Source organism: Chenopodium album, chromosome 3 (genome assembly GCF_948465745.1).
Source record: "Chenopodium album chromosome 3, dcCheAlbu1.1, whole genome shotgun sequence".
NCBI classification, from domain to species: domain Eukaryota; kingdom Viridiplantae; phylum Streptophyta; class Magnoliopsida; order Caryophyllales; family Amaranthaceae; genus Chenopodium; species Chenopodium album.
The window spans coordinates 67,248,409-67,273,683 of NC_137836.1; the positions used below are offsets into that span (position 1 = coordinate 67,248,409).

The following is a 25,275-nucleotide window of genomic DNA, read 5'->3' on the forward strand; positions in this document are numbered from 1 at the left end:
TGTCATCTTAAATTAGCATTTTGTTATGAATTTATTTGTCAAAAATATAAAATGCATTGTAATCGATTGTGATTTTTGAACATTTGATTTTTTGAGTTAAATCAAATTGACTTGATGGGGATTATTTTGTAAACCAATAACCTTTGGTTAAGAGACAATGACGTTATTAATCTAAATGCAAATAGATGATTATTTTAAGTAGTACAAAAACGGGAATAACAAAAGTAAGTATAAGTAATTTGATAGGGTATATATACATTTTTAAGTATATATACATTTTTATGCAATACAATATACATATATACTGCGTATAATAACAATTAAATTGTACGGTTATCTACACTTAAGTGTTTTTTTGGTCAACGTGCATCTGTCAAGGAATACAACTGTTCGAAGTTGCATGTTAATGAATGAAATTCGAAAAGGCATTAGTAAAAGTGACGATTTAATTTTGCAATTAATAAGAATTTACATTCAATTGTGAAATCCTAGAAACTTCTCTCAGAAATCTCTCTGCAACTTTAAAACTATCTTCTCTCTCGTTGACAATTAATTACTAAAATTTGATATGGCTGGAAATGGTGTTAGGCCTTTAGTCATTAGTAGGTGCCGTTACTGTTTGGCAAAAATGAAGGAGGACCTTCAGGGTCAATTCACAGCGTATGCCGATGTCCGCAAACATGCTACAGAAAATATGGACATGCTTATGAAAAAGATGGAAGAAGTAGAAAAACAGTTGGAAAAGTGCGAAGAAGTTGAGCAAATGAAAACGAATATGAAGACATTTTCAGTTGGTAACAATTACAATACTACTGTTCAAATTGACAGTGACAGTGATACTGATGAACCCTTAAAGAAGAAGAGAGTTGTAGGATTCAAGGGTGAGTCGTTTAAAAGTAAGGGCGAATCAAGCAAAGGGAAAGAGGTGATGGGTATTGGCGTTGAAGGAGGTGAAGCAGAAATGGAAATCAGCGAAGAAGATGATCAAGCGAAGGAGGTGATTGAGTCAGAATTAGTTATCCAGCCACAACAAATACAGCAAGAACCTGTTATTTGTGTAGAAGAAGCAAACTTGGTGCAGAAGGAACAACAACAGCCAGAGGATAATCAGGGGGGAGAGTCAGACAAAGAAGAGGAAGAGGAAAGCGAACAACAGCAAAATCAGGAGGATGAAGATTCATGGTACAATGATAATTCAGAGGAGGATATTGGTTATCCATACCACTATCACTCCCATGAAGTTTCTCATTCTAACAGTGATGCATATGGCTTTGATTCAGATTAATTATTTTCTCTAATTTTTATTATCTTTAAGCAGAATATTTGACTTTTAAGGGCGTGTTAATGTTAATTGTGATGGAATATTTGGTCCTTTTATTTTTGATTAAAAGTTCATGAAGTAAACGTTGAAGGTTATAAATAAGTAATATCTAATAGTTGTAGTTGATTTCAATTTTATTATATGTATGAATATTTTGTATGGAATTTTGATGTTTGCATAATATATATGAATATTTTAATTTAGATTGTTGAAGTACTTTGTATTATATTTTAAATGGAATTGTGAATTACCTTGATTGCCAAGAATTGTTATTAGGAATATTTTAATTTAGATTGTTGAAGTACTTTGCATTATATTTTAAATGGAATTGTGAATTACCTTGATTGCCAAGAATTGTTATGAGGAATATTTTAATTTAGATTGTTGAAGTACTTTGTATTATTTTTAAATGGAATTGTGAATTACCTTCATTGCGAAGAATTGTTATGAGTAATCAATAATGAGAGTGATTTATATGAATCATGATCGAACTCAATGTGGAATTTATATATTCTCTACTCTAATGAAGAGGTATAAATTATAAGTTACATGAATAAAGTAAGATCATTATATGTATAACCATTATAATGCCTACAGTAATATTATGTTGTTATGCCCTCTGGCAATAGCAACTTGATGAATATTTGGTATACGTTGATGTTATTAATAAAGATGAGTTTAACTCATCAACATTCTAAACATATATATATATATATATATATATATATATATATATATATATATATATATATATATATATATATATATATATATATATATAATAATAATAATAATAATAATAATAATAGTAGATTTTTGAGTTGATTGTATTGGCAGTAGATACTTCTGATATAGGCTATAATAGATTGTTTTTAATGTACTAAATAGTAAGTTGCTAATTTATTAAACTAACAAACAAAAGCCAGTTTTAGGTTGGTTTGGTGAATAAATTTTGATTGGTTTGGTTGTATTGATATTCAAAATGTGATCCTTCTTAAAATTTGAATTGTTGTAATGTATTATATAAATAAACATCATTAGTTATATATAGTAAGCAATCATCTAGGTTGGATAGAACTATATGTAAAGAAAAGGGAAATAGAATAGAAAATAAGGAATATAATAGCAAAGAAATAAGCAATATATGTAAGCATTAGAGCTTAGGAGCAATACTCAGAAGGAGGCAATATATGGAAGCATTAGAGTTTACGAGCAATATATAGCACATATAATGCTAACAGATTAATAGACTCTTACATAATACTCTAAGTTTTTTACTTTTGTCTATTCAGACATTTCATTAATATATATATATATATATATATATATATATATATATATATATATATATATATATATATATATATATATATCAGTTGATATTCTTTACCTTATTATTTATGTTAATTGGTTTAATTATGTACAAAATTATTAAGTGATTTACATTGCTAAAGTGATTGCTGTGCAAAGATGCCTTTGAGCAAGGTACAATTAAGCTTTAATGTATTATTATTACCTACTGATTTTGAACTGAGAACCTCATCATGGAATGATAAATTTACAAGAAATAACAATTACATGCATAGCATTGTTTTTAAGAAGGCAGTTGCTTTTATAATTAGGCATTAAAAATGAGGCTGTTAAAGTAAGCAAGTACAAAATAGAGGTATATACATTGGTACCAAAATGAATTTGTTTATGAAATATAATATGGTAAATTAAGATAATCAGATAAGCTTAATCTAATTCACAATGAAGATTGCATTTTTTTTCTAAAGCATGCTTTTGAAATGCTGTTGTTACTGAACATTCTGACTTAACTCTTATTATAAAATACACTGGTTTATTTTGTGTGAGCTCTTGTAATTTTATTGATATTTCCTAAGACCTACATGGTGGCTTCTTTGAATATCCAATATGTAGTGTAATATCTTTTTTGTGTAATCAAGTAGTATAGTGTCACATGACAGGTGAATTCTTGAGATCCAACCATCCATGCTTAGATTGCAATGCAAACAACCTTTTTTGTATCTGACATGATATTATTTACCCTCTAGACAATAAATTATTGTCGCTATTGTTGTTGGATGGGTGTTGAGATTGTGGTAAACGATGCCTACTCTATGACGCATTATTAATAAGGGCTTACTCTATATATGAATGCTATTTAGTCTAGGAAGTGCAGTATTTTGTCTCAAGTTCATTTTTTCATATGGCAGAAAATCATGGGTCTTTATTTTGTAAGCAGGATGCTGCTTGCCAAAAACGCAAGTTAGAAGATAACCTCCAAGAGCTTTTATATAAAGAAATTCATTTACAAGGCCAATTATCAAATGCAAAGATTACTTGCTTGAATGTGAGAAACAGAATAGTAGATCTAGAAATGCAACTGCATGAAGTAGGAAATCAGATTTCTGAAATCAGAAGGATTAAAAAAGGGAAAAAGGTTAAGCAAACCGTTCATAGTGATTGGCATAATTCTCCATCATTGGTTGAGCAAAGTGAGGCTCCAATATGCACAACAGAAGTGAAAGAAGGAGCTATCTTTCTGAAAGACGATGCAGTTCAAATAGCAGCTAAGCACAATGAAGATATGGCATCGTATCAAGGTGATAACCCAGAAAGTTGTGGAAAAGTAAGTGTCGAATATTGGTTTTGGTAATAAATTAGATGAGCACTAAGTAGTTGTTAGTTTAGATGAAATACTACAAGAGGGGGGTGAATAGTAGTAGGTTCCAATCGCGGAACTTAAGCGGAACTAAACAATTAAAACACAAAGGAACTTAAAGCACACAACAAGTTTTACGAGGAAACCATCCAGTGCCTAACTGGAAGTAAAACTTCGGCCCTATTGGGACTTATAAACAAATTCCACTATAATAGGCAACTCTCCTAGTACAACCTATTACACAGACCTTTGCTTCGCAAGTTCCTCCTCGGACACTTGCTAATTGATAAGAACCTATCCTATCAGACCTAAGACACACTCAGGCACCTTTTTTGACCCAAGACACACTCAGGTTCCTTTCTCGACCTAAGACACACTTGGGTTCCTTTTTCTCACTGTGCAACCCAAGACACACTCGGGGTGACTAACTACCACTCGAATTTTACGAGATTTCAAACTTATCACAAACGTGAATTTAAGAGAATTCATAATCTCACCCCAAAATAAAAACACTCAAAACCCTTTTTCCCATTACAAGATCTCATTGAATATCCCTAAATACATATCTATGAATAAAGAGATAAAACTAATATGTTGGACACTCGAAATCTGTCTGGAACTCACTGGACGTACTGTAACCAAAACCTGATAGGAACTTTGACCCGGAGGACTGACTTAGCTTCGTGGTGAAGGATAAAATCATTAAGCACGACCACTACACTTCGTCAGCCTCAATTTTGAATGAATACATATGAGCATATTTATAGTACACTCGAATTATTCATTTCATCTTGAAAAGATAGATTTTCTGAAAAGATAAGTTTAAAAGATATTTTCTAAAAGCAAGTTTTTCGAAAATATATCTTTTTGCTAAGAATAAAATCTGTCAATAATAATAAGATACACTTAACATAAAATCAGATTTTATTCCAATCTTATCTTTTATTTCAAAAATACTTTTTAAACAAAATTTATCATTTTCCAAAAGGGATTTATTAGAAGATAAATATCTTTATTCAGTTTAACCAGATCTCTAAAAGATATGCACGTATAAGGTAAATATATATATCATTAAAATCGACTTTTAACTACGTGCATACTTAAGTTCCTATAATTAGGTTCCTGAACTCTGACAGTCTCTGAGTTCCTGACAAGTCATTTACTCTAATTTCATTGACTGTTTGGAATTCACCTTGGTTCTATATAGACTTGTTCCAGACCGACTTTTATGTCCAACATACTTACATGAATCCTAGAGCAATATACTTCTATTTCTCTGTCTTCACGTTGCTTCTCTGAAACTCTTGTTCTGGAATCCTGTAGTCTTGATATATTCTGAATCTTAGGGTTTGCCCCAGCATTACACCGGAACAAGGTCGTTACAACCCGTTGCGAAGTTCCTGTTAAGAAACTTCTGGAAGTTCCATTTCTAGATTTCTTCTTCTAACTTTACTTGCATCCTCATGGATCTTCTAAAGTTCCCCTATTTCAGTTCCTACTTCAGCCTCAACGCTTACTGAACCTGCAAACATCACAACACTAGAAAATCCTTATTAAATGGAAGTTTGCTCAATTCTTAACATCATCATCAAAACCTCATAAGGGTCAACAAGTTGCCCCTTTTTAATGATGACAAACTTGAACCCCACTATGATCATAAACTTAAGCATGGTGGCGTCCAAAGGGAAAGAAGGTAGAGCAAAAGAGTCGCCAACAAGTTTTAGGAACTTGTAAACCGTTCACAGGGTGAAGGTTACACCCCTTAACGATCCAAGAGATCGTTAACTCCAATAGATCTGGAACCAAAACTGGAAGATCGGGGATGAAGGTACAAATCTGATCTAATAGAGAAAGAACTCGCCCTATATAATAGACCTCTACTTTATTCTTCTCGTATTCATGTGCGCTTTCTGACTAACATGCAATCAATACATTAACCCTAAACCTGTTTAATCTATGTTGGTTGAATATTAATGCACAAATAAAACTATTATTGGCGATCGCTTGAATTATAATCATATTAACCCTAAACAAGATTATTAATTATCTTATTAAGCATGATTACAAGTACAAATTTCCTTTAAACACGCATAAAAGGTGTAATCAAGAAATAACAATAATGAAGCATTAAGCAACATGATAATAATATTCAAAATAATAATAATTATCATCATAATCATAATCATAACAATTATAAAAATAATCATGTTAAAAATAAAGCATAATAATCGCAAGATCCTAGGCATGATACTAATAAGATTAATAACAAACCCTAGCATGTCACTAAACAATAAAAATCAAAGCATTAGTCCTAACATGATACTAACATGCTATTAGGAAAGAAAATAGGAAGCATCACAATAATCATACTTGATATTAAGAATTTTTAGTTATTACCCTAAACATGATACTAGGAAGCAAAATAACAACCTAAGCATGATTTCTATATCATAATATCAATAAATCAAATAAAGCACTTACTTGGATGCCTCGTGCCTCTTTTTAATAACAAAATACACACATTAGTAACTTCAAGGAAAATAATAAAATTAAAGAATTAAGTTAAATAATTGAAATAGAGATTTGGGACCAAATCCTCAGAAATATCAAACCTTTCACGTCTAGGGTGAAGGCAACTTCGAATTACGCTAGGTGTGTCTAGATCTTGTGAATGCGGAATTTTGTTTGTAAAAGGGTTGGTTTAGAAAAGGAGAGAGAGAAAGTATCAAGATTTTCTTGATGAGAGTTGATGATTAAAAACGGAGGTCTAAGGACGCTATTAATAATGAAAACAGTCTGGATATGATAAAAAAGAATCGGAGTTTGCAAAGGAATAAAACACGCCTCTGTCGCCGCGCGACAGGGCTTGTCGCTAGGACATAGCCTGGCATTCGACGCTGCAGGCGATATTCCACACGTTTTCTATTTTTTTGATAAAATTAAGCGTAAAAGTCCGTACGAGGGGTAAAATCGTAATTTCATTTAAAGCACTTCTTTTATCCCAAATAAAACTCATAAAACTTAATTATCTATGCTAATCACATTAGGATTCAAAAGAACCTTCTAGAAGACTATAATCAATCCTAATTCCATTAGGAATGATAATTCATAATAGGCCCTCCTCTAGATCATTGGGCCGCATATAAAGATCAAACCGTGCCCAGTTTAGTAATTTGGCCATAACTTCCTCATTATTCATCGGAATCGGGCTTATAATATATCGTTGGAAAGATCTTTTCGAGCCCAATCCAACTACACTATTATTGGACCCTGGTCATGGACCAAACTAAACTGGATTGGCATTTTCATAAAATAAAATAGGTTTTCGAAAATAGAGAGAAAGAAGAGAATTTTAATAAAAACTAACCGCAACACTAGACTTTCCATACTTTCACTTTATTCAATTATGATTTGACATGAAAGGTTTTATTCATCACCGGGTTTGGTTTTAGGGAGACACAAATGGGTGTCTACACCTTGTTTCCTCCATCATTTGCTGTTCTTGAAGAGGGCATTGATCACCTTGATGACCAATTTTTCCACAATGAAAACAAATCATACACAGCCCTTCATACTGAATTTTCCAAATCCTCCCTTTAAGCCAGAATATTGATAAGAGAGGTTTAGACAAATCTAACTCAACACCGAGTCTAGTAAATTGACCCCTTTGAGCAAGTTCAGTGTTGCTATCGATTCTAATTACCTTGCCAATTTCCCCCCTATTTTATTAAAAAATTCCTAGTCAAAATACTCAACAGCCAAATGCGAAATTCTGACCCATGCTATTAAGGAGCGCAAAGGAGCATTGTCAATTGGGTTGCCATTTTCTAATTGTGAGGTCATTATCATCAAGTATCTAAGGACCTTGCGTTAGTACATAATTATAGTCCGCAAGATTGGGGAATCTTGCTATGAAATAGTCACGTCCAATATCAGTAAGGACCAAACCCCCTTTAAGTTCCCATTTCTTCTTCAAATGCTTCATTAGGCCCATGTATCCAAGTTTACTGTCAAACATTTTGATGATGAGTGTGTGTCTCCAGGGTTCTCTAATCTTGCGTTTCTCCTCCTTAGACAACAGGATAACAGGGCATTTCGGATCATCCAGAAGATCATCTGGTGGTTCATCATCATCCGAGATATCGTCCTCACTCATGTCGAATTGTTGAATTAGATCATTTTCTAATCGCACTTCATTCGCCACTAGGCCACGAAAAGAGATGGTATGAGGAGCAAGGGGCTGCAATGGATCATAATTTGCAAGAATTGGTTGTTGGGTGTTTTCATTATTAAAATATAATTCAAATGATTAATTTTTCTTTTAGGTTTCTTGGATGAACTATTGATTTGGTCTTGTTCTTCTGAGGAAGGTGCCAGGTTGAGAGAGTTTTTTTCCATAGATTTTTTTTTTAATACAAATTGCAGCATAAATTTGGTTAGTTAATTATGTTATATTCTCTCTTTCAATTATCTCCACTACTTTTGATTTTTTACAATTTATTATTCTTCTACCAACCCCACTACCTCCATATTTTATTAATTTCTCCAATTTCTCCTAAAATTCCGCGCATGGAGAAATTGAATAAGTATTTATAAACGGGGGAACAACCAATTGCCAAACAAGAACCTAAACTTGTATATTCTTAGCTCTTTTAAAAAAGTGTTATAATTATTTTTTAAAAAAAAGGGGAAAAAAATAAAAGAATTCCATATGATATGGGACGGAAAATATTGCGTTAACCCTCAAGGTTACCAACCCTATTACATGGCAGCTTATGTGAAAGATTGGGTGGAGTAAAAAATAAAACAAAGAGTAATGAATGCTTTAGACTTCTTTCCACGTTCTTTAATTTAATGGAGTAATTTATGTTGGGGAATTAATTAACTTTCTGTTTATTTCCAATGCTTAACTAAATATCTATATTGAGGGAGCCATGATTACTAGTTGTCCCATATCTACAAAATCACGGAAAAAAAAATTCTCATTTATCCCATGTATTGTAATATAATGGAAAATTAGGATGGTGGAGGTGTGGATGAAGGGTTCGTCTATGTGGTTTGGTAGAGCTAAGACTGAATTTGAGCCATGATTTCTTGTTAATAAATTGCAGCCTTTGATTTTAATTTGATCTACCATGCATATATATAGTTATGTATGAGTAATATAATTATATGTATAGTTATTCAGTATCTCTTTTGTTTAAAAATGGTTAAGAAAAATATATTTTAATGATCTTTAAATACTATAATGAAAAAAAATACTATGCATTAGTGAATACATGCATTTCTTGATTGTATATAGTAATGATTATAGTATTTCCTATTTCCAGTCAAAAAAATAAATTACATGCATTAGTAAGTACATGCATCTCTTGCTTTTTTGATCCAATTTTTTTTTAATAATAAACTATTAGCCGTACTTGAAAATTCTTGATGACCATAAATTGTTGATATGAGGGTCGCAATTCCTTATCATAAGACACCTTTTCATGCACACATGATCTTAAGTGTACACTTAGTTCATTAGTTAATAAATAGTTTTACTCCCATTTTAACTTAAAGTAAGTGATTTGTTTTTACCATGTTCGAACAATATAGTAACGGTGTTTGTATTTGGTTTGTCTTAATCCATTTTATTTTAGAAAAAATAAGGTCATATACAATAATATAATAAAAATTTCAAACGACATAAGTTCTAAATATTATGCAATTAAGGCAAATACATTGATAGTTTATTAAAAAGTAGGAAAAATTGAAAAGAATAATCCCACCTTTATTCAACCTGCTCAAAACAAGCCAACCTTTGCATATCTGGGAACGGGCCAACCTTTGCCCTCTATTTTCTCAAAACAAGCCTTTGACCAGTTTTATAATTTGGTAACCGGTTTTAGAAGGTGACTTGCCACGTGTCACCTTCTAATTGGTTATTAGCTTAAAAAAATTAAAAATAAAACAAATAAATTTTTTTTTTTAAAAAAAAAAACACCTCCTTCCTCCTGACTCAGCCCCCACCACCACCATAGCTACCCCTTTTCCCGCCGACCCATCACCAGCAACCAACAAAACCGGACAACCACCGAGCCTTGACTAACTGACCACAACCAGCACCTTACATTGACCACCGCTTCCAACAGCCGCCCATCACCACGCAACCTCCTTCCTCTCACAACAGCAAGCCACCAACCCACCACCAGCAATTAACAAAGCCATTCGATTTGATAGATCCCACCTGACTGAAAGTAGCCCTTATTCACTCCTAACGACCACCGTCATCTTCCCCAAATCAACCCCATCCCCTGCTTACCCCCTTCTCTGCCGGAGTAACTCATCCACCTTAAACCACGAACCGAAACCACCCTCGCCCCTTCGTCACCGTACAAAACCCACCTCGAAGCAAGCAATTTTGTTTTCGATTACTTTGGAAATCAAATTGATTATTTCTTTAAACTCGTACAAGGAAGCAACTTTTCACCGGAACACCCCCGTCTAACAAAAAATCTAAGAGTAAGGTTGTTGCTTCCAGGGAAAAGGTGGGTATCTTTGAAGAGAAGGTTATCTTTGGAGAGAAGGTGGGTACTTCCAAGGGAAAGGATGGTGAGCCCGCGAGATCCTCAACATAGACTAAGTGTATTTAGATAATATCATGAAGTCCTTGGTTATTTTGTTTTTTAAATATCAACCTAAGTTTTGGTGTTAGTAGTTTAATTAATTCGTATGTAGTACTTGAAAGGATGTCGGCTTGGGTATCTTATTTTCTTTGGAATGTATTCAACCGGTTTTTAATATATGCTTACTATCAATTATATTATGGTTATTATTTGTCACAGGAATGCAATCACGTTTTAAAAAATAACGAATTGAATTTTATTTATTTATTGGTCAAAAGGATCAACTAAATTATAGTAGCATTGTTGGCAAATCAAGAAAATTATGATATCTAATTATTTGGTTTCATTCCATATATATATATATATATATATATATATATATATATATATATATATATATATATATATATATATATATATATATATGATATAATCTCAAAGATATCATGGCCCATCTTAGCTAGAATAATAGTATCCAAAACATCTTACTTTAGTACGTAAATTAACATTAAGTCATATTAAGACATATTCATATTTACAATACTTATTTTAAGTTAAATTAACCAAATATTAAGTCATAGATCTTGCTCGTATCAAGACTACAAAGTAGGCTATGATTTTTGACTTGATATATCCTAATTTACGAGATTCATATGACTAAAAGTCTACTTTAATTATGTTAACGTATTATTTTTTTGAACAAATTAACTGTTAGAACATAGTTGTATATATCTTTAAGCTTTGTATTCCTATCTAAGTATTTGCGATTAGTTAGGCTTTAGTTTATATATAGTACTTGTATATATGGAGCTTAGTCAATATTTATCCCATTGATCAAGGTATTCGGTTAGGAGATACTCTTCCTATCTTCCTTATGACTCTTTGATATTTTTATTTTTATTTTACTTCCTGACTTCCTTTTATTTTACTAATTATCAATCTATTTTAGTTGGTATCTTATGACTCTTTGACATTTTTTTTTTTTGGAAAATATTGAAATTGGAAATCTCTTTATATTCTAGGGAATTACTATACATTAATCACGTTGGTATCTTATGACTCTTTGATATTTTAGTGTTTTTTTTTTTTTTTTTTTGAAAATGTTTAATTGAAAATCTTATAAGAGCAACTCCAATGGTAAGCTAATTGTGAAATTAGCTTGTCATGCCACCTAGGATTGCAAAGCTAATCTACCTTGTAGCTAATTAATCCCACAATGGTTAAGCTAATTTTCAATAATTTTTTTTATTTTTTAATTTTTTTTAATTCCCACAATTTGCTAAGCTAATTAGCTTAGCTAAGCAAATAGCTTTGCCCAGCTAATTTGGTAATGCAATTCCAATGGTTAAGCTAATTATTTATTAGTTTCATAAATTGCAAGCTAGTCCTAATTTTACACTGTTGGAGTTGCTCTAATAGCGCTAGGGAGCGAAGGAAGCCAGCTCATCTAGGCTTCCGAGCGTGAAGCTAATGCTGTGCTGTCCTTCCCTTGAAAAAGAGAAAGCGAGGACTTTTTTTTTTAGCTTCTAGGGAATTACCAAAGTTCAATGCATTTGTTCTAATGGTCATTAAATATAAAAAAAAAAAAAAAGAGAATTCCAAGCAAAATAATAATAAAAAAATTTTAATCATGTTCAATTTATAACATTTAAAAATACTTTGTACCAATCTTCAAGGAATTACCTAGGTACAATGTATAACACTTTAATTGTACAACTTTCAATAATCCCAAAATAATAATAATAATAATAATGATAATAATAATAATAATAATAATAATAATAATAATAATAATAATAATAATAATAATAATAATAACTATCAAAATTCTACTAGCTTCTTTCAATACTTCAACGTTCAAATATTTTGTACTCCCAATACTTCATCATCTGTAACAGAATAATGTGCATCATTTGTAAAAGAATAATGTGAAAGGAAAAAAAGTTTAAAATATAATAAAAAATTATTTAAAATAATTCAATAACAATTTCATTGTCAATATATTGTTTGATGATTAACCTTTGAAAATTATAGGGTCTAAATGTGCTAGAACTTGAGGGGTGAAATGGCAACGTTTGACCATGCATCTACAAAAGAATAAATTAAGGCAAATATCAATATATTACTCATCCCAAAATTAGTTTATTATATTGTAAAGATACTTACCGGAATAACTGAAAATGGGGAATATGAGGGATTATACATGACATTATGAAACATCCCAAAAGGTTGACTAAACTGCATTACATTAAAAAAAAATAAAAAATAAATAAATAATAATAATAATAATAATAATAATAATAATAATAATAATAATAATAATAATAATAATAATAATAATAATAATAAACATCAACACTTTGATCAATTTAAGAGAAAATACTTAGGGTTTATATATAAAAAAATATACTAGATAGAAATGCATACCGGGGGATAACTTTGAACTACATGAGGAGCATCAGAAACATTTGTTGAATTCTTTTTTTTTTTTTTTTTTTTTTGGCTTACGATCTTGGTCATTAGCATAGCCTTTCCGCTTTGTTGGTTTTCTACCCTTACCCCTTTTATCAATTGGATCGGTCACAGGGTTAATATCTTCATTGTTGTCAACCCTTTCAACATCTTGAGTTTGAGTGACAACAACACTCTTAGGGACTCGTCTACCATATACGTTACCAATATTGGTCAAATTTTGAGACATTAGTCATGCTCATCCTCCATGATGGATTCTGACTTAACACTTAATTCCGAAAGAGCACTCAACACCTCATTATAAAACATATCATTTACCATTGCAAGCGTTGAAATGGGTTCAAATGTGTTTTGCAATTTTTCATACCTCTTCATCTCCTCTGGTTTTTTCTTCAACAAAGAATAATATGGAACTGGAATCTTGATATGCTCCCTAGGCAAGTCCTTTCTCCATCGACCCAAAATGTATTGTTCGGGTACATAATCACATTCCTCTTCATGAAATACACGTAGTGAGTGACTACACATAATTCCTTTAAATTCAAAATTCTTGCAATCACATCTTACTTCCAATGTCTCCTTGTACATAGTAACTTGAAAAATAGTGCGTTTTGTTTGACCATACCACTTCCTCCTCACTATGATACCATACACACATTGTTTCTCATCATAAAAAATTTTAGTAGCATTGTTGTAAGTCATGTCTTTCACTTGTTGAAATTCAAATAATTTTTTTGATGTGTATAGTTTTTGAAACACATGTTCAAATGTATGGTCGGTTGCACAATGTAGTGGTGAATCACTAGAGATAAATGTCTCTTTATCCTCTTCTTTTACACTTTTTGCCAGTGCAAATCCAAACTGCTCAACAAATTGCTTAAGAGTAGTGTTGATGTTGAGAAATCCCTTGAAAAAGAAATTCATTCCCTTAATCCTTTGAGTGCTAGACATGCCAGCCCAAAATGTATCCTTGAAGTATATTGGTACCCATCGATGTCTTAAATCATACATGTCCTTACACCAATTATATTTTTCAAGCTTAAATATTTTGACCCAATCTTGCCACGCTTCTTCAAACTCTATAATGGTAAGTGAATCATGGAGAGCATTTCTTAACCCTTTACGAACTTCATCCCATTTGGGATGCTTATTGAGATGTTTCTTTGCATTCCTCATTACATGCCATAAACACCATCTATGGCGAGTATTTGGGAAAACCTCGGCCACGGCATTAACTACAAAATTAACACAATTAATTTACCAAAAAAAAAAAAAAACAAGTTGGCATTACGCTATTGTTCACGTTATAATATGATACGTTAAGTCAAACCAAAATCGCTAGTATAATATTTTACTTATTATATGATATATGATACATTTAAAAATATTAAGCAAGTTATATCATGTTAGGTATATAAACAAAATGTACTAGAAAAAGATACGTACATGTTAAATTTGACTTTCATTATCTTTTTCTTTTTTTATTTAATTTTTTTTATACATATGATATCTTGATAATTTTTATCTTCAAATGTAAAATAATGCTTGATAATTGATACAGATATGTTCAATTTGTGGTTAGTACTTGTAGTTATCTTCTTCTTCCTTTTTTTAATATTAATGAAGCATTTATATATTTTCTAAAATAAGTTACTATGATTAATATTTTATCCTACATCTTATACGTTCATATAATTTAATAATGATGTCTTAACAACCCAAAAAAATAAAGTAGAGAACTCACAAATTATTATGGAAGTATAATACATTAAAAATATGTACTAACCCATTGCTTGACATTGATCGGTTAGGTTAACTTAGGAGCTTTTCCCGACATGCATGTCATCCATGCATTAAACAACCACACAAAGTTATCAGTCGCTTCTCCGACCAACAATATACAACCAAAAAGGATCGATTGACCATGATTATTGACTCCAATGAATGGAGCAAATGACATCTTATACCTATTTGAGACATAAGTAGTATCAAAATATACAACATTTCCAAAATCTTTGTATGCCGCTCTACTCCTACCATCTGCCCAAAAGACATTTTTCAATGAGCCACTCTCATCGGTGTCATACATGTAAAAAAAAATTTGAATTGCTTGATCATTTTGGAGAAATGTCTCCTCATCGCAATAAAGTCTCCATATTGTAAACTTAGTCTTCTTGTCTTACTTATCAAATTACGGCAATCCCTCTCATCAAAAGGAACATTGTTATGACCACCATACTTCACAACAAATGAATTGTAGTTCTTGGCAATAGGAACATCTGCCGTATCATTTTCCAAAATCATTCTCTTATTTTGCTCACTAATAAATTTATAGTTTCTCATAAATTTGGAATTATTTGGATTACATGGATGATTATTCTCCAAGAGAACTTTAGTTAACTTCCATAAACCATCGGAACAAAGTGATGCATTTTCCTTGAATTGACATCCCGTAAGACTAGATTTAGTTGCTCGTTGAAGATTGTTTGACTTTAATTTAAACTTGCCCTCTTTTGAACAAACTAACCTCAATCTCTTACAATCACTATAGTCTTGTATATGTCGATTTCGTTCAATGACACAATATACAATCAAGAGTCATAAGCTCTGAATTTTCTATTTTCTCGAAGCTTCTAATTCTTATTTGAAATCCAATATAATGCCCATATTCATGACAATGATTAATAATTTCATCGGCGGATTCGAACACCACCCCAACATATGGAGGAATGATATTTTTTTTCTCCATCACACAAATCTTCATGCATCATGTTGTCCAAATTATCACTATTTTGTTCTCTTCCATCGTCATCAAAATTTATGTCTTCTCCATTGTCAAAGTTTAGATCAAACTCATCATTGGAGCCATCACATTTATCTTCTAAATTAAACACAATTTCATTTTCATCTTGTCTATTTGAGTATTCAATATTCAAGTCAAAGTCTTTTGGAGGATCCATCTACATTAGAAGAAGGAAAAATTATTAGTTTCATTGTATTAAAAGACATACTTTTTTTTTTTGACAAACATACTTTGTTTTGAAGCATTATGAAAGACAGACTACATACTAATATACAATTTGTCTACTTCATTACAAAAAAAAAAAATAAAAAAATAAAATAAAAAAATAAAAAAAAAATTGTTTTGAAGACAGACTACTAATATATAATTCGTCTACTTCATTAAAATAAAAAATAAAAAGAGTGTCAAACAATTAACATAAAAAAAAATAACAAAAGTATTTGGATAGCTAAAGTAATATACACTCACATACTAATACGTGAGATAAACGCTATTGAGAAAAGATAATGCTAATATTTTTTTTTCTTTGAATAGCTAATGCTAATATAAATCATATCATTCACAATCCAACTAATTAACAACGTAAATATTTCAAAATAAAAACTACTCAATTTAAATAAAAAAAATAAATACAACAAACTACTAATCAAGTTAAAAGTAGACACATACCTTTCAATGATATCAATCAATCAATCAATCAATCAAAGCCTTAATCCCAAAAGTGGGGTCGGCTAACATGAACCAAATTTGATTATTCCGTGTAGTCATCAACATAAATCTTTCTCCTCCATCCCTTACGATCCAAAACTTCATCCTCACGTAAATCCATGCACTTCATATCCTTCCTCACTCCTTCCAACCAAGTCATCTTTGGTCTCCCTCTTCCTCGTTTAATCCCTCCATGGTCCCACTCTTCCACTCTTCGCACCGGTGCACCCTCGGGTCTCCGTCTTACATGTCCAAACCAACGCAGACGATTTTCCCTTAATTTATCTACAATGCCCGCCACACCTACTTTCTTGCGAATAACCTCATTTCTGATTCTATCTCTTAAAGTGTTTCCACACATCCACCTTAACATGCGCATTTCCGTAACCTCCATCTTTTTAATATGCTCTTTCTTAGAAGCCCAACATTTTGTACCATAGAGCAACACTGGTCTTATGGCAGTCCTGTAGAATTTTCCCTTCAACTTTAAGGGAATGCTGCGGTCGCATAGCACTCCCGTGGCCGCTCTCCATTTAAGCCACCCTGACTTAAATGATAATTCCCAATTAATCCCACTTGAGAAATGTCAGACACAAATTTATTTTAATTTCTAATTTAAGCAAAAAGAAATAAAATGAAATGTTGCAGGTAAAGAATGTACAAGAAGATTAACTGATATTTGTGTTTATTCATGCACAATGTTTATCCAAATTTGGAATGTTGAATAGAAAAGGGTAGGAAGGAATCCATTGTGTTTTCTAGATTATAGGTGTATGGGAAACTATTAATCTATATCTATCTATCTATATCTATACTTAGTATTTAAAAACTATAACCAAGAAACTAAGAAAGACACATGTCTCTATTCAAAAAAAAAAAAAAAAAGAAAGACACATGTCTCCATCCATTCTATTACACTTCTCTAAACATAGTGTCACATGTCATCTTACACTATTAATTTTTTATTACACCATTTTTTTTAGGAAAAATACACTTTAATAATCCCAACTATCGCCGATTTACTTCTAACAATCCCAACTAAGGTTTATTTTTTAACAATCCTAACTATGCCCTTAGTTTTCCTACAACAGTCCCAAAAACCGGTTACTTGCTAAAAGGGTAAAAAAAAAAAAAAAATTTTTAAATGTCATATGTTAGCACATGATTGGCCTAATGTAAAAAAAAATAATAATAAAAAGGAAAAAAAAGAAAAAAATAAACAAAACCCATTCCAGCCACCCCCAGCCCACCGGAAACCGCCAACCAAACGCCAACCAATCAGAAACCGGCCGGCCAACCCCCAAAGCCACCCAGCCACCTTCCGCCACCCCGAAAATGGCCGACGGGTTCTCCCAACCCCCAAAACTACCCAACCACCTTCTCCACTAACCACTGCAACACCCTAACCCCACACCGCGAAACCCACATAAACTCGTCGGAAAATAGCCACACGTCCCCACTAACCACCGAAACTAGCCAATTTCACGTTTACGACCCTAGGTGACCTATCCTCGACCCCCGAAACCACCTTCCCAGTCATCCTGATTCCCAAAACCACCAACAAGTCCAACGAAAGTCCAACAGGGTGGCTGGGTAGGTGGTTTCGGGGGTCTGGATTGGGCCAGCTAGGGTTGTTGAGGTTAGGTCGACGATGTCCGGTGGGTAAGGGTGGTGGCCATTGAGTTTCCGTCGGCAATGTTAGGCAGTCAACTAGGGTTTTGCGGTGGAGAAGGTGGTTGGGAATTTTTGGGTTTTTATTTTTACTAGTTATCGACCCCCACGCGCGCGATGCGCGCGCTCCATTTGGCGAATCGGAATAAATTTGCATAGCTCATAAGGTAAATGTGTAATTAATTTGTTGTATTTTGATATAATATTTTTTGCATCAACAAATACAACGTTATTGCTATTTATGGATTAGTAATGTCGTAACATAAATTTTAATTATGGGCCGTTCTTTTTTATGGGAATGGAGTGGTTTTTGTTGTTGTACCAAATTAACAAAAGATAATTTTATGGCCCATCTATTAAGATATTGATTTGTAAGTTGAATTAGGCCTCGCCTAGCTTATCTTAAAATTTTATTCATGTTCAAATTGATAATATACATATTTAAATTGATACATTTGTACTTGATATCTACTATTTGTTTGTAAATTTTATACATGTTTAAATTGATAAATTTATATTTGCAATTTATGAATTGTTTTAGCCGGATCTGATCAATGAGCATATAGATTTGGGTTAAATTGTGTTTTTTATATGGTCGATGCTCCAATTTTTCTCTTTCTCTTCCTCTCTCTATCTCATCATCTTTCCTTCATAACCCATATTTCTATCTATCCCATTTTTTCTAACTTTTTTTTCACCCGACCTTTATCCCTTCTAGCCTACCCCTTATCTCTTTTGAATTGGTATCTCTATCTTTTGGCCTACCCTATTTCTTAGCCCTCTATGTCTCTCTCTTCAAACCCTTCTCTTTCCTAGTTCCCTTTCTCTCTCTCGATGATTCTCTCTATTTTGGCCCTTGTTTCTCTACATCCTTTTCCCTTTCTCTCCTTTACCCCTTCCTCTCCTCCTCTATCTTAAGTAACCCCTGACCGACAAACCTCGGACTCAGTAATTCTTCAAGTAACCCCTGAATAAACCCTCAAGTAACCGCTGACCGAGTAACCCCTAACCGAACTCTTTAAGTAACCCTAACCAAATTACTCAAGTAACCCCTGATCGAACTCCTTAAATAACCCCTTACCTTGTAACTCGATTAACCCCTGACCGAGTAACTCGAGTAACCCATGACCAATTAACTTCCCGAGTAACCCTTGACTGAGTAATTCGAGTAACCCCTGATTGAGTAATCCCTCAAATAACCCTTAATCGAATGAACCTCTCGAGTAACCCCTATCTAAACCCCACAAGAAACCCCTGACCGAGTAACTCGAGTAACCCCTAACTGCATAGCTCGGATAACCCCTAAGAAAATAGCTCGAGTAAATCCTGCCACACGATGTAGCTTGCTGCACCAAAAATTTGTTGTGTGATAATATATGTTGTGACATAATTGAGATCAAATAAGCGAGAAAAGATAAAACAATAATCGAAAATTATAGGTCGCACTTACTCCCTCTCTCTCCCTCGAACCTTCTCCTTTGCTCTTTATTAATATATCATATACTCTTTCTCTGTCCTTTTCTCTCAGTTCGTTCTCTATTTATCATTCTCTTTATTTCTCTTCCAACCCCCTTGCGTTTCTCCTACCCCTATATTTTTTTTGCCTCTCTCTATCTCATCCTCTTTCCTTCATAACCCATATTTCTATCTCTCCCATTTTTTCTAAATTTTTTTTCTCCCGCGTTTATCCTTTCTTCTAGCCTACCCCGGCCCTTATCTCTTCTAAACTGGTAAATCTATCATTCGGCCTACCCTATCTCTTAGACCCTCTTTGTCTCTCTCTTTTCACCCTTCGCTTTTCTAGTTCCCTTTCTCTCTCTGTCAATGAATCTCTCTATTTTGGCCCTTGTTTCTCTACTTCCTTTTTCCTTTCTCTCCTTATCCCCTTCCTCTCCTCCTCCATCTTAAGTAACCCCTGACCGACAAACCTCGGTCTGACTAATTCTTCAAGTAACCCCTGAATGAACCCTCATGTAAACGCTGACCGAGTAACCCCTGACCAAACTCTTAAGTAACCCTTACCGAATTACTCAAGTAACTCCTGACCGAACTCCTGAAATAACCCCTTAGCTAGTAACTCGAGTTCCCCTGACCGAGTAACTCGAGTAACCTATGACCGAGTAACTCCTTGAGTAACCCTTGACTGAGTAATTCGAGTAACCCTTGATTAAGTAATCCCTCAAGTAACCCTTAACCGAATGAACCTTTCGAATAACCCCTATCAAAACCCCATAAGTAACCCCTAACCGAGTAAATCGAGTAACCCCTAACTGCATAACTCGGATAACCCCTAACAAAATAACTCGGGTAACCCCTGCCACAAGGTGTGGCTTGCTGCACCAAAAAATTGTTGTGTGATAATATATGTTGTGACATAATTGAGTTCAAATAGGCGAGAAAATATAAAAACAATAATTGAAAATTATAGGTTGCACTTACTCCTTCTCTCTTCCTCGAGCCTTCTCTTTCGTTCTTTATTATTATATCATAAACTCTTTCTTTGTCCTTTTCCATTAGTCCTATTCTCTATTTATCACTCTCTTTATTTCTCTTCCAACCCCCTTGTATTTTTCCTATCCCTATATTTTTCTTTTTAGCCTTTTTTTTTATCTCATCCTCTTTCCTTCATAACCCATATTTCTATCTCTCCCATTTTTTCTAACTTTTTTTCTCCCGCCTTTATTCCTTCTTCTAGCCTACCCCTTATCTCTTTTGAACTGGTATCTCTATCTTTCGGTCTACCCTATCTCTTAGCCCTTCTTTGTCTCTTTCTTCAAACCCTTTGCTTTCCTAGTTCCCTCTCCCTTCCTCCCTCCCTCCCTCCCTCTCTCTCTCTCTCTCTCACTCTCAATGATTCTCTCTATTTTGGCCCTTGTTTCTCTACCTCCCTTTCCCTTTTTCTCCTTCTCCCCTTCCTCTCCTCCTCTATCTTCATCTTTCTCTCCTCTCATTGTGGTTGTATACACATAAAACATCACTTACTCATGAAATAATGAAGATATCAATGTTTGTTAGTGATTTCATAGCTCAAGTTTTGGTAATTGTATCATAGATTCATGGGTTAGTATAAGTGTATAGATTATCTGGTTCCATCACTGGCTCACTGCTATGCTCGATCAATTTATTATATTGTGTTCCCATGATGCATATTATTAGTAAAATAAGGCATGAAAGTTGGCAAATTTAACTTTGTAAGATCATGATTCATTACTCAAGAAATAAGCATGAACTAATATTGGTATATACTATTATGTTATGATGCTCAAATTAAAACAAAGGGTTTTAGAATAATATAGGTACAAAAGTGCGTCTTTTGATCCGATGGATAGAGGGTAAATTACAAGAGTTTACTTAATTTTATAGGAATATGAATACAAAAGAGTAGTTAGATTTTCCATTTCAAAAATAAAAATTACATAATCTCTGTTCAACTCTTTTTGGCATACATCCCCAAATTTCTTGCTAACTTTTCTTGTTGATTTGTTTTACCTACTTCCGATTGTTTTCTTGCGGTATCTTTGATTTTCTGTAGAAAGCTTCCCTGAAACATAATGTAAATGATTAAGTACAATGTGATATTTGGCATAAGATTTAATTCAATCTAATCAGAGATTTACCGGTCAGGCTTGAAGACTAAATTACAGTATGCAAACCACTTCATAATAATACCCCAAAAAAAAAAAAAAGCTCAATTGTGATTAAAAATGATTTGAGTAGATTAATAATATTGCAATCCTCTGAAATTAGCTAATGGGTGCTGAGATTACCCCCGTGTAACCAATTCCTAACAAGCTCAAAATTTCAAAAATGCCAACAAAGGTAGCCTGTAAATTACTTGCAAGATAACAATTTATTTACCCATCTGTTAGTATGTTTTATAGTACAATTATTCTAAGTTCCCTAAGAAAATAGTATGACTAAACCTCTCGAGTAACCCCTAACCGAGTACACCCCAGTTCCTATTTAACCCATCAAGATTGTGACGTAGTCCGTATTATACTATTATGCAATTATACATCTAAAAATGGGCATGTCATGCATGGAACTCTCCAAAGTCCAAACTGTTAAATCACTATATATATATATAGTTCCAACCTATGTAGGACTCGAACCTACACATACGTGCAATAGCACATTGCTCTACCATTTGAGCTAATAGGCTTTCCATAAACTTTATTGGAATCGACATAAATTATAGCATCATAAATGCCCAAACATAGCATAGATTTGAAAAGCAAATTACCTAATGCCAAGGTGAAGACAAAGCATCAAACCTTGAGAATGAAGTTTAATTAGGTTTCATTTATCCACTCTTGCTGCTCTGCGCCATCCTCACACCCCCAGTCACCCAACATCATAAGCCCAGATCGCTATGACACAATAAAGCCCACCACAAAGCAGACACATGACTACATAAAAGCACGTCTATCTGGTCCAAACACACAACATACTCTTAATGTGTCAACCACAAAGCAGACACATGACTACATAAAAAAAATGAGTATAATTAAGCTTCAACCTCTAAAGTTGATCCAATCCCAAGATAATGCTAGATTTACAATATCAACATAAAGTGATAAAACATTTAAATTTTCTTGAGTCCTACTGTGTCAAGCAACTAATAATATTGATATTAACTTATAATTTGCTTACTCAGTTCCCATTATTCTAATCATATGTCATAACACAAAAGCTATGATACTTCATTTCAGATGGACCACAATATATACTCCGTATTTGCTAGCAACAAGCCAACAACACACAGAGCCACAAGAAAGAATTTAAATCATAGAATGTAAGCATATGCATCATACAAGATTGAGTAAATAATTAAAATTATAATCCATTTAGGTTTTTTTTTTTTAAAACCAAAAATTATAAAAAAAAAAAAAAAAAAAAACCAAAATCAATTTTGCGTTCACCTTCTCCTTTTGCTTTCCTTGACTCAACGTCTCCACCTCTGCAATTTTAACCAAAAAAAAAAAGAAATTAAATTCCTTTCTATTAATCTCAAATTAAAATCTACATATTATTGACCAAAATAGCGATATAATTGAGGAATATAACAAAATTGAAAACTTATTTTGTATGAACTCAACCAAATTAAGCTGAAATCATATTGTCAATTCCAACAGGATTAGGACACAATTGAAATGAATAACATAATTGAAAAGCTAGAACAGAAAATAATACATCAAAAATAGAATTAGGTCAAAATTACATAAGAAATTGAAAACAAAAATATCAAATTCAGAACGGAGAATAGAAGGGATTAGAAGGAAAGCTTTTTTTTTTTTTTTTTTTTTGAACAGGGATTAGAAGGAAAGCTTTAAAACTTAAATTTTCATCAGAAAAGCATGAACTTTGGATTTTCTGCAAAAACAAGTGAAGGATTCCAGGCTCATTGGTTGAAGCAGAGCAAAAATTAAGTTGGATTACCTATATAGTTTCCCCCGGACGTAGCCATTGCCTTCTAATCCCTTCTATTGAACCCTAAAATATTCAAAAGTAAAAAAAATAAAATTAAAAAAAAAACAAAAAAGAGAAGGCAAGGGTGGGTAATTTTCGATCAAATTGAACCCTAAAATATTCAACCCACAAATATTAATAAAAACACATTACCTTGTAAGCTGCTTCTATAAAGGGGAAAGCTCAGAATTTCTTTAATGGAGGAACGGAAAAAGCTCGGAAGCTGCTTCTATAAAGAAAAATAAGAAAGCCGCATATTCGATGATTTAATAATGAAAAGAAAATAATTTAACCACAAAAGCTATTTCTATGGAGGGTGAAAACTTAAAAGCCGCTTCAGAAACAGATTCAATCAACAAGAACAAGCAGCATCCACATAAATTCACATAAATCGACGAAATTGAAACCAAAAACTAACTTTGTTAATCAAGGGAAAATCAAAGAACTCACACCTTGAGGAGAGAGAAGAACCAAATTGCAAACAGATTTCTCAGCTTGAACCGCTACAACATCACCGCGATAACCTCGGCTATATCAGAATTGTTCCCAATGGTCAATGGCTTTGTGATAAAAAGATCGTTTAATCTAATATTATTTGCGATTTCAGAAAAAAGAAATAAACAAAATTGAGGAAATGGATATTAAAGAGAGCTCACTGACGCTATAATCGCCGGGATTAAACTGGTGATCCGATCGTGAATTACAGGCGAAGTTTGCAGATTTGCTATAGCAGATCTGACGCTCCATCAATAAATCTTAAGAAAACAAGAAAAAAAAAAAGAAAAATTGTATGAACGAGAAAACAACTACAAAAATCAACATCAATTATTTTAAAATTAAGATTTTAGTTGAAATTACAACAAACAATAAAAATAAAATTGAAGAAGCATTTACCTCCCCTAATTCAGCATCCCGCATAAGATCAACCTCGGTGAGACCCGCAAGTAAAATCGGCTAATTAATTCTATACTTCTTAGTTCTTACTAAGACGGAAAGCTACGGTCGACGGCGGAAGAACCGAGGTCAAAGCCGCTTCCATTAGAAGAGTCTCGTAGCTACAATTCACTATTCAAAAACAAAAATCAAAAATGAAAATTGAAAGAAACAACGAATTTCACAAGAGCAAAAGCGAGCAGAAAATCAAAAGCAAAAAGAACTGAAACAGATCAAAATTTTACAATTCAATAATTTAGGGAAAATCAAAGAACTCACCTTGAGGAGAGAGAAGAACCAGCTAAGCAATTTGGCAGGCAGAAGGCTGGGAGTTAACAGATCATCAACAAGCAAAAAAGCAAATAAGGGCAAAAATGTATTTGTACTTTTTGAGGGGCAAAAGAGTCACCACACTATTACTAAGGAGTTTTTCAACTTGCAACTTCTCACTTTTAATAGTTATAGATTTTATTTTTTTGTTTTTAATTTTTATTTTTTTAAAATTTGGACCAATCACGTGTTGACACGTGTCATGGTACCTGTTACAATAGCTTGTTGACTTTTTGTTGACCGGTTGGGACTGTTGGAGGAAAACTAAGGGCATTGTTAGGATTGTTAAAAA

General features: G+C 32.9%; 1 protein-coding gene and 1 long non-coding RNA gene across 2 annotated transcripts; both read right to left on the reverse strand.

The window, feature by feature from the left end:
- Positions 1-13,297: 13,297 nt before the first annotated feature.
- On the reverse strand, positions 13,298-15,373 carry LOC145625247 (protein FAR1-RELATED SEQUENCE 6-like). Its single transcript, XM_081678314.1, has 2 exons — positions 15,253-15,373; positions 13,298-14,304 (listed from the first exon to the last, which is right to left on the reverse strand). Exons 1-2 carry the CDS (start codon positions 15,371-15,373, stop codon positions 13,298-13,300), a joined length of 1,128 nt encoding a protein of 375 aa, XP_081534440.1.
- A 6,145-nt stretch (positions 15,374-21,518) lies between these two features.
- Positions 21,519-24,937, reverse strand: LOC145615013 (uncharacterized). Its single transcript, XR_014107202.1, has 4 exons — positions 23,874-24,937; positions 23,691-23,744; positions 23,174-23,211; positions 21,519-21,792 (listed from the first exon to the last, which is right to left on the reverse strand). It is a non-coding gene; the product is annotated as an uncharacterized LOC145615013 (long non-coding RNA).
- Positions 24,938-25,275: the final 338 nt, after the last annotated feature.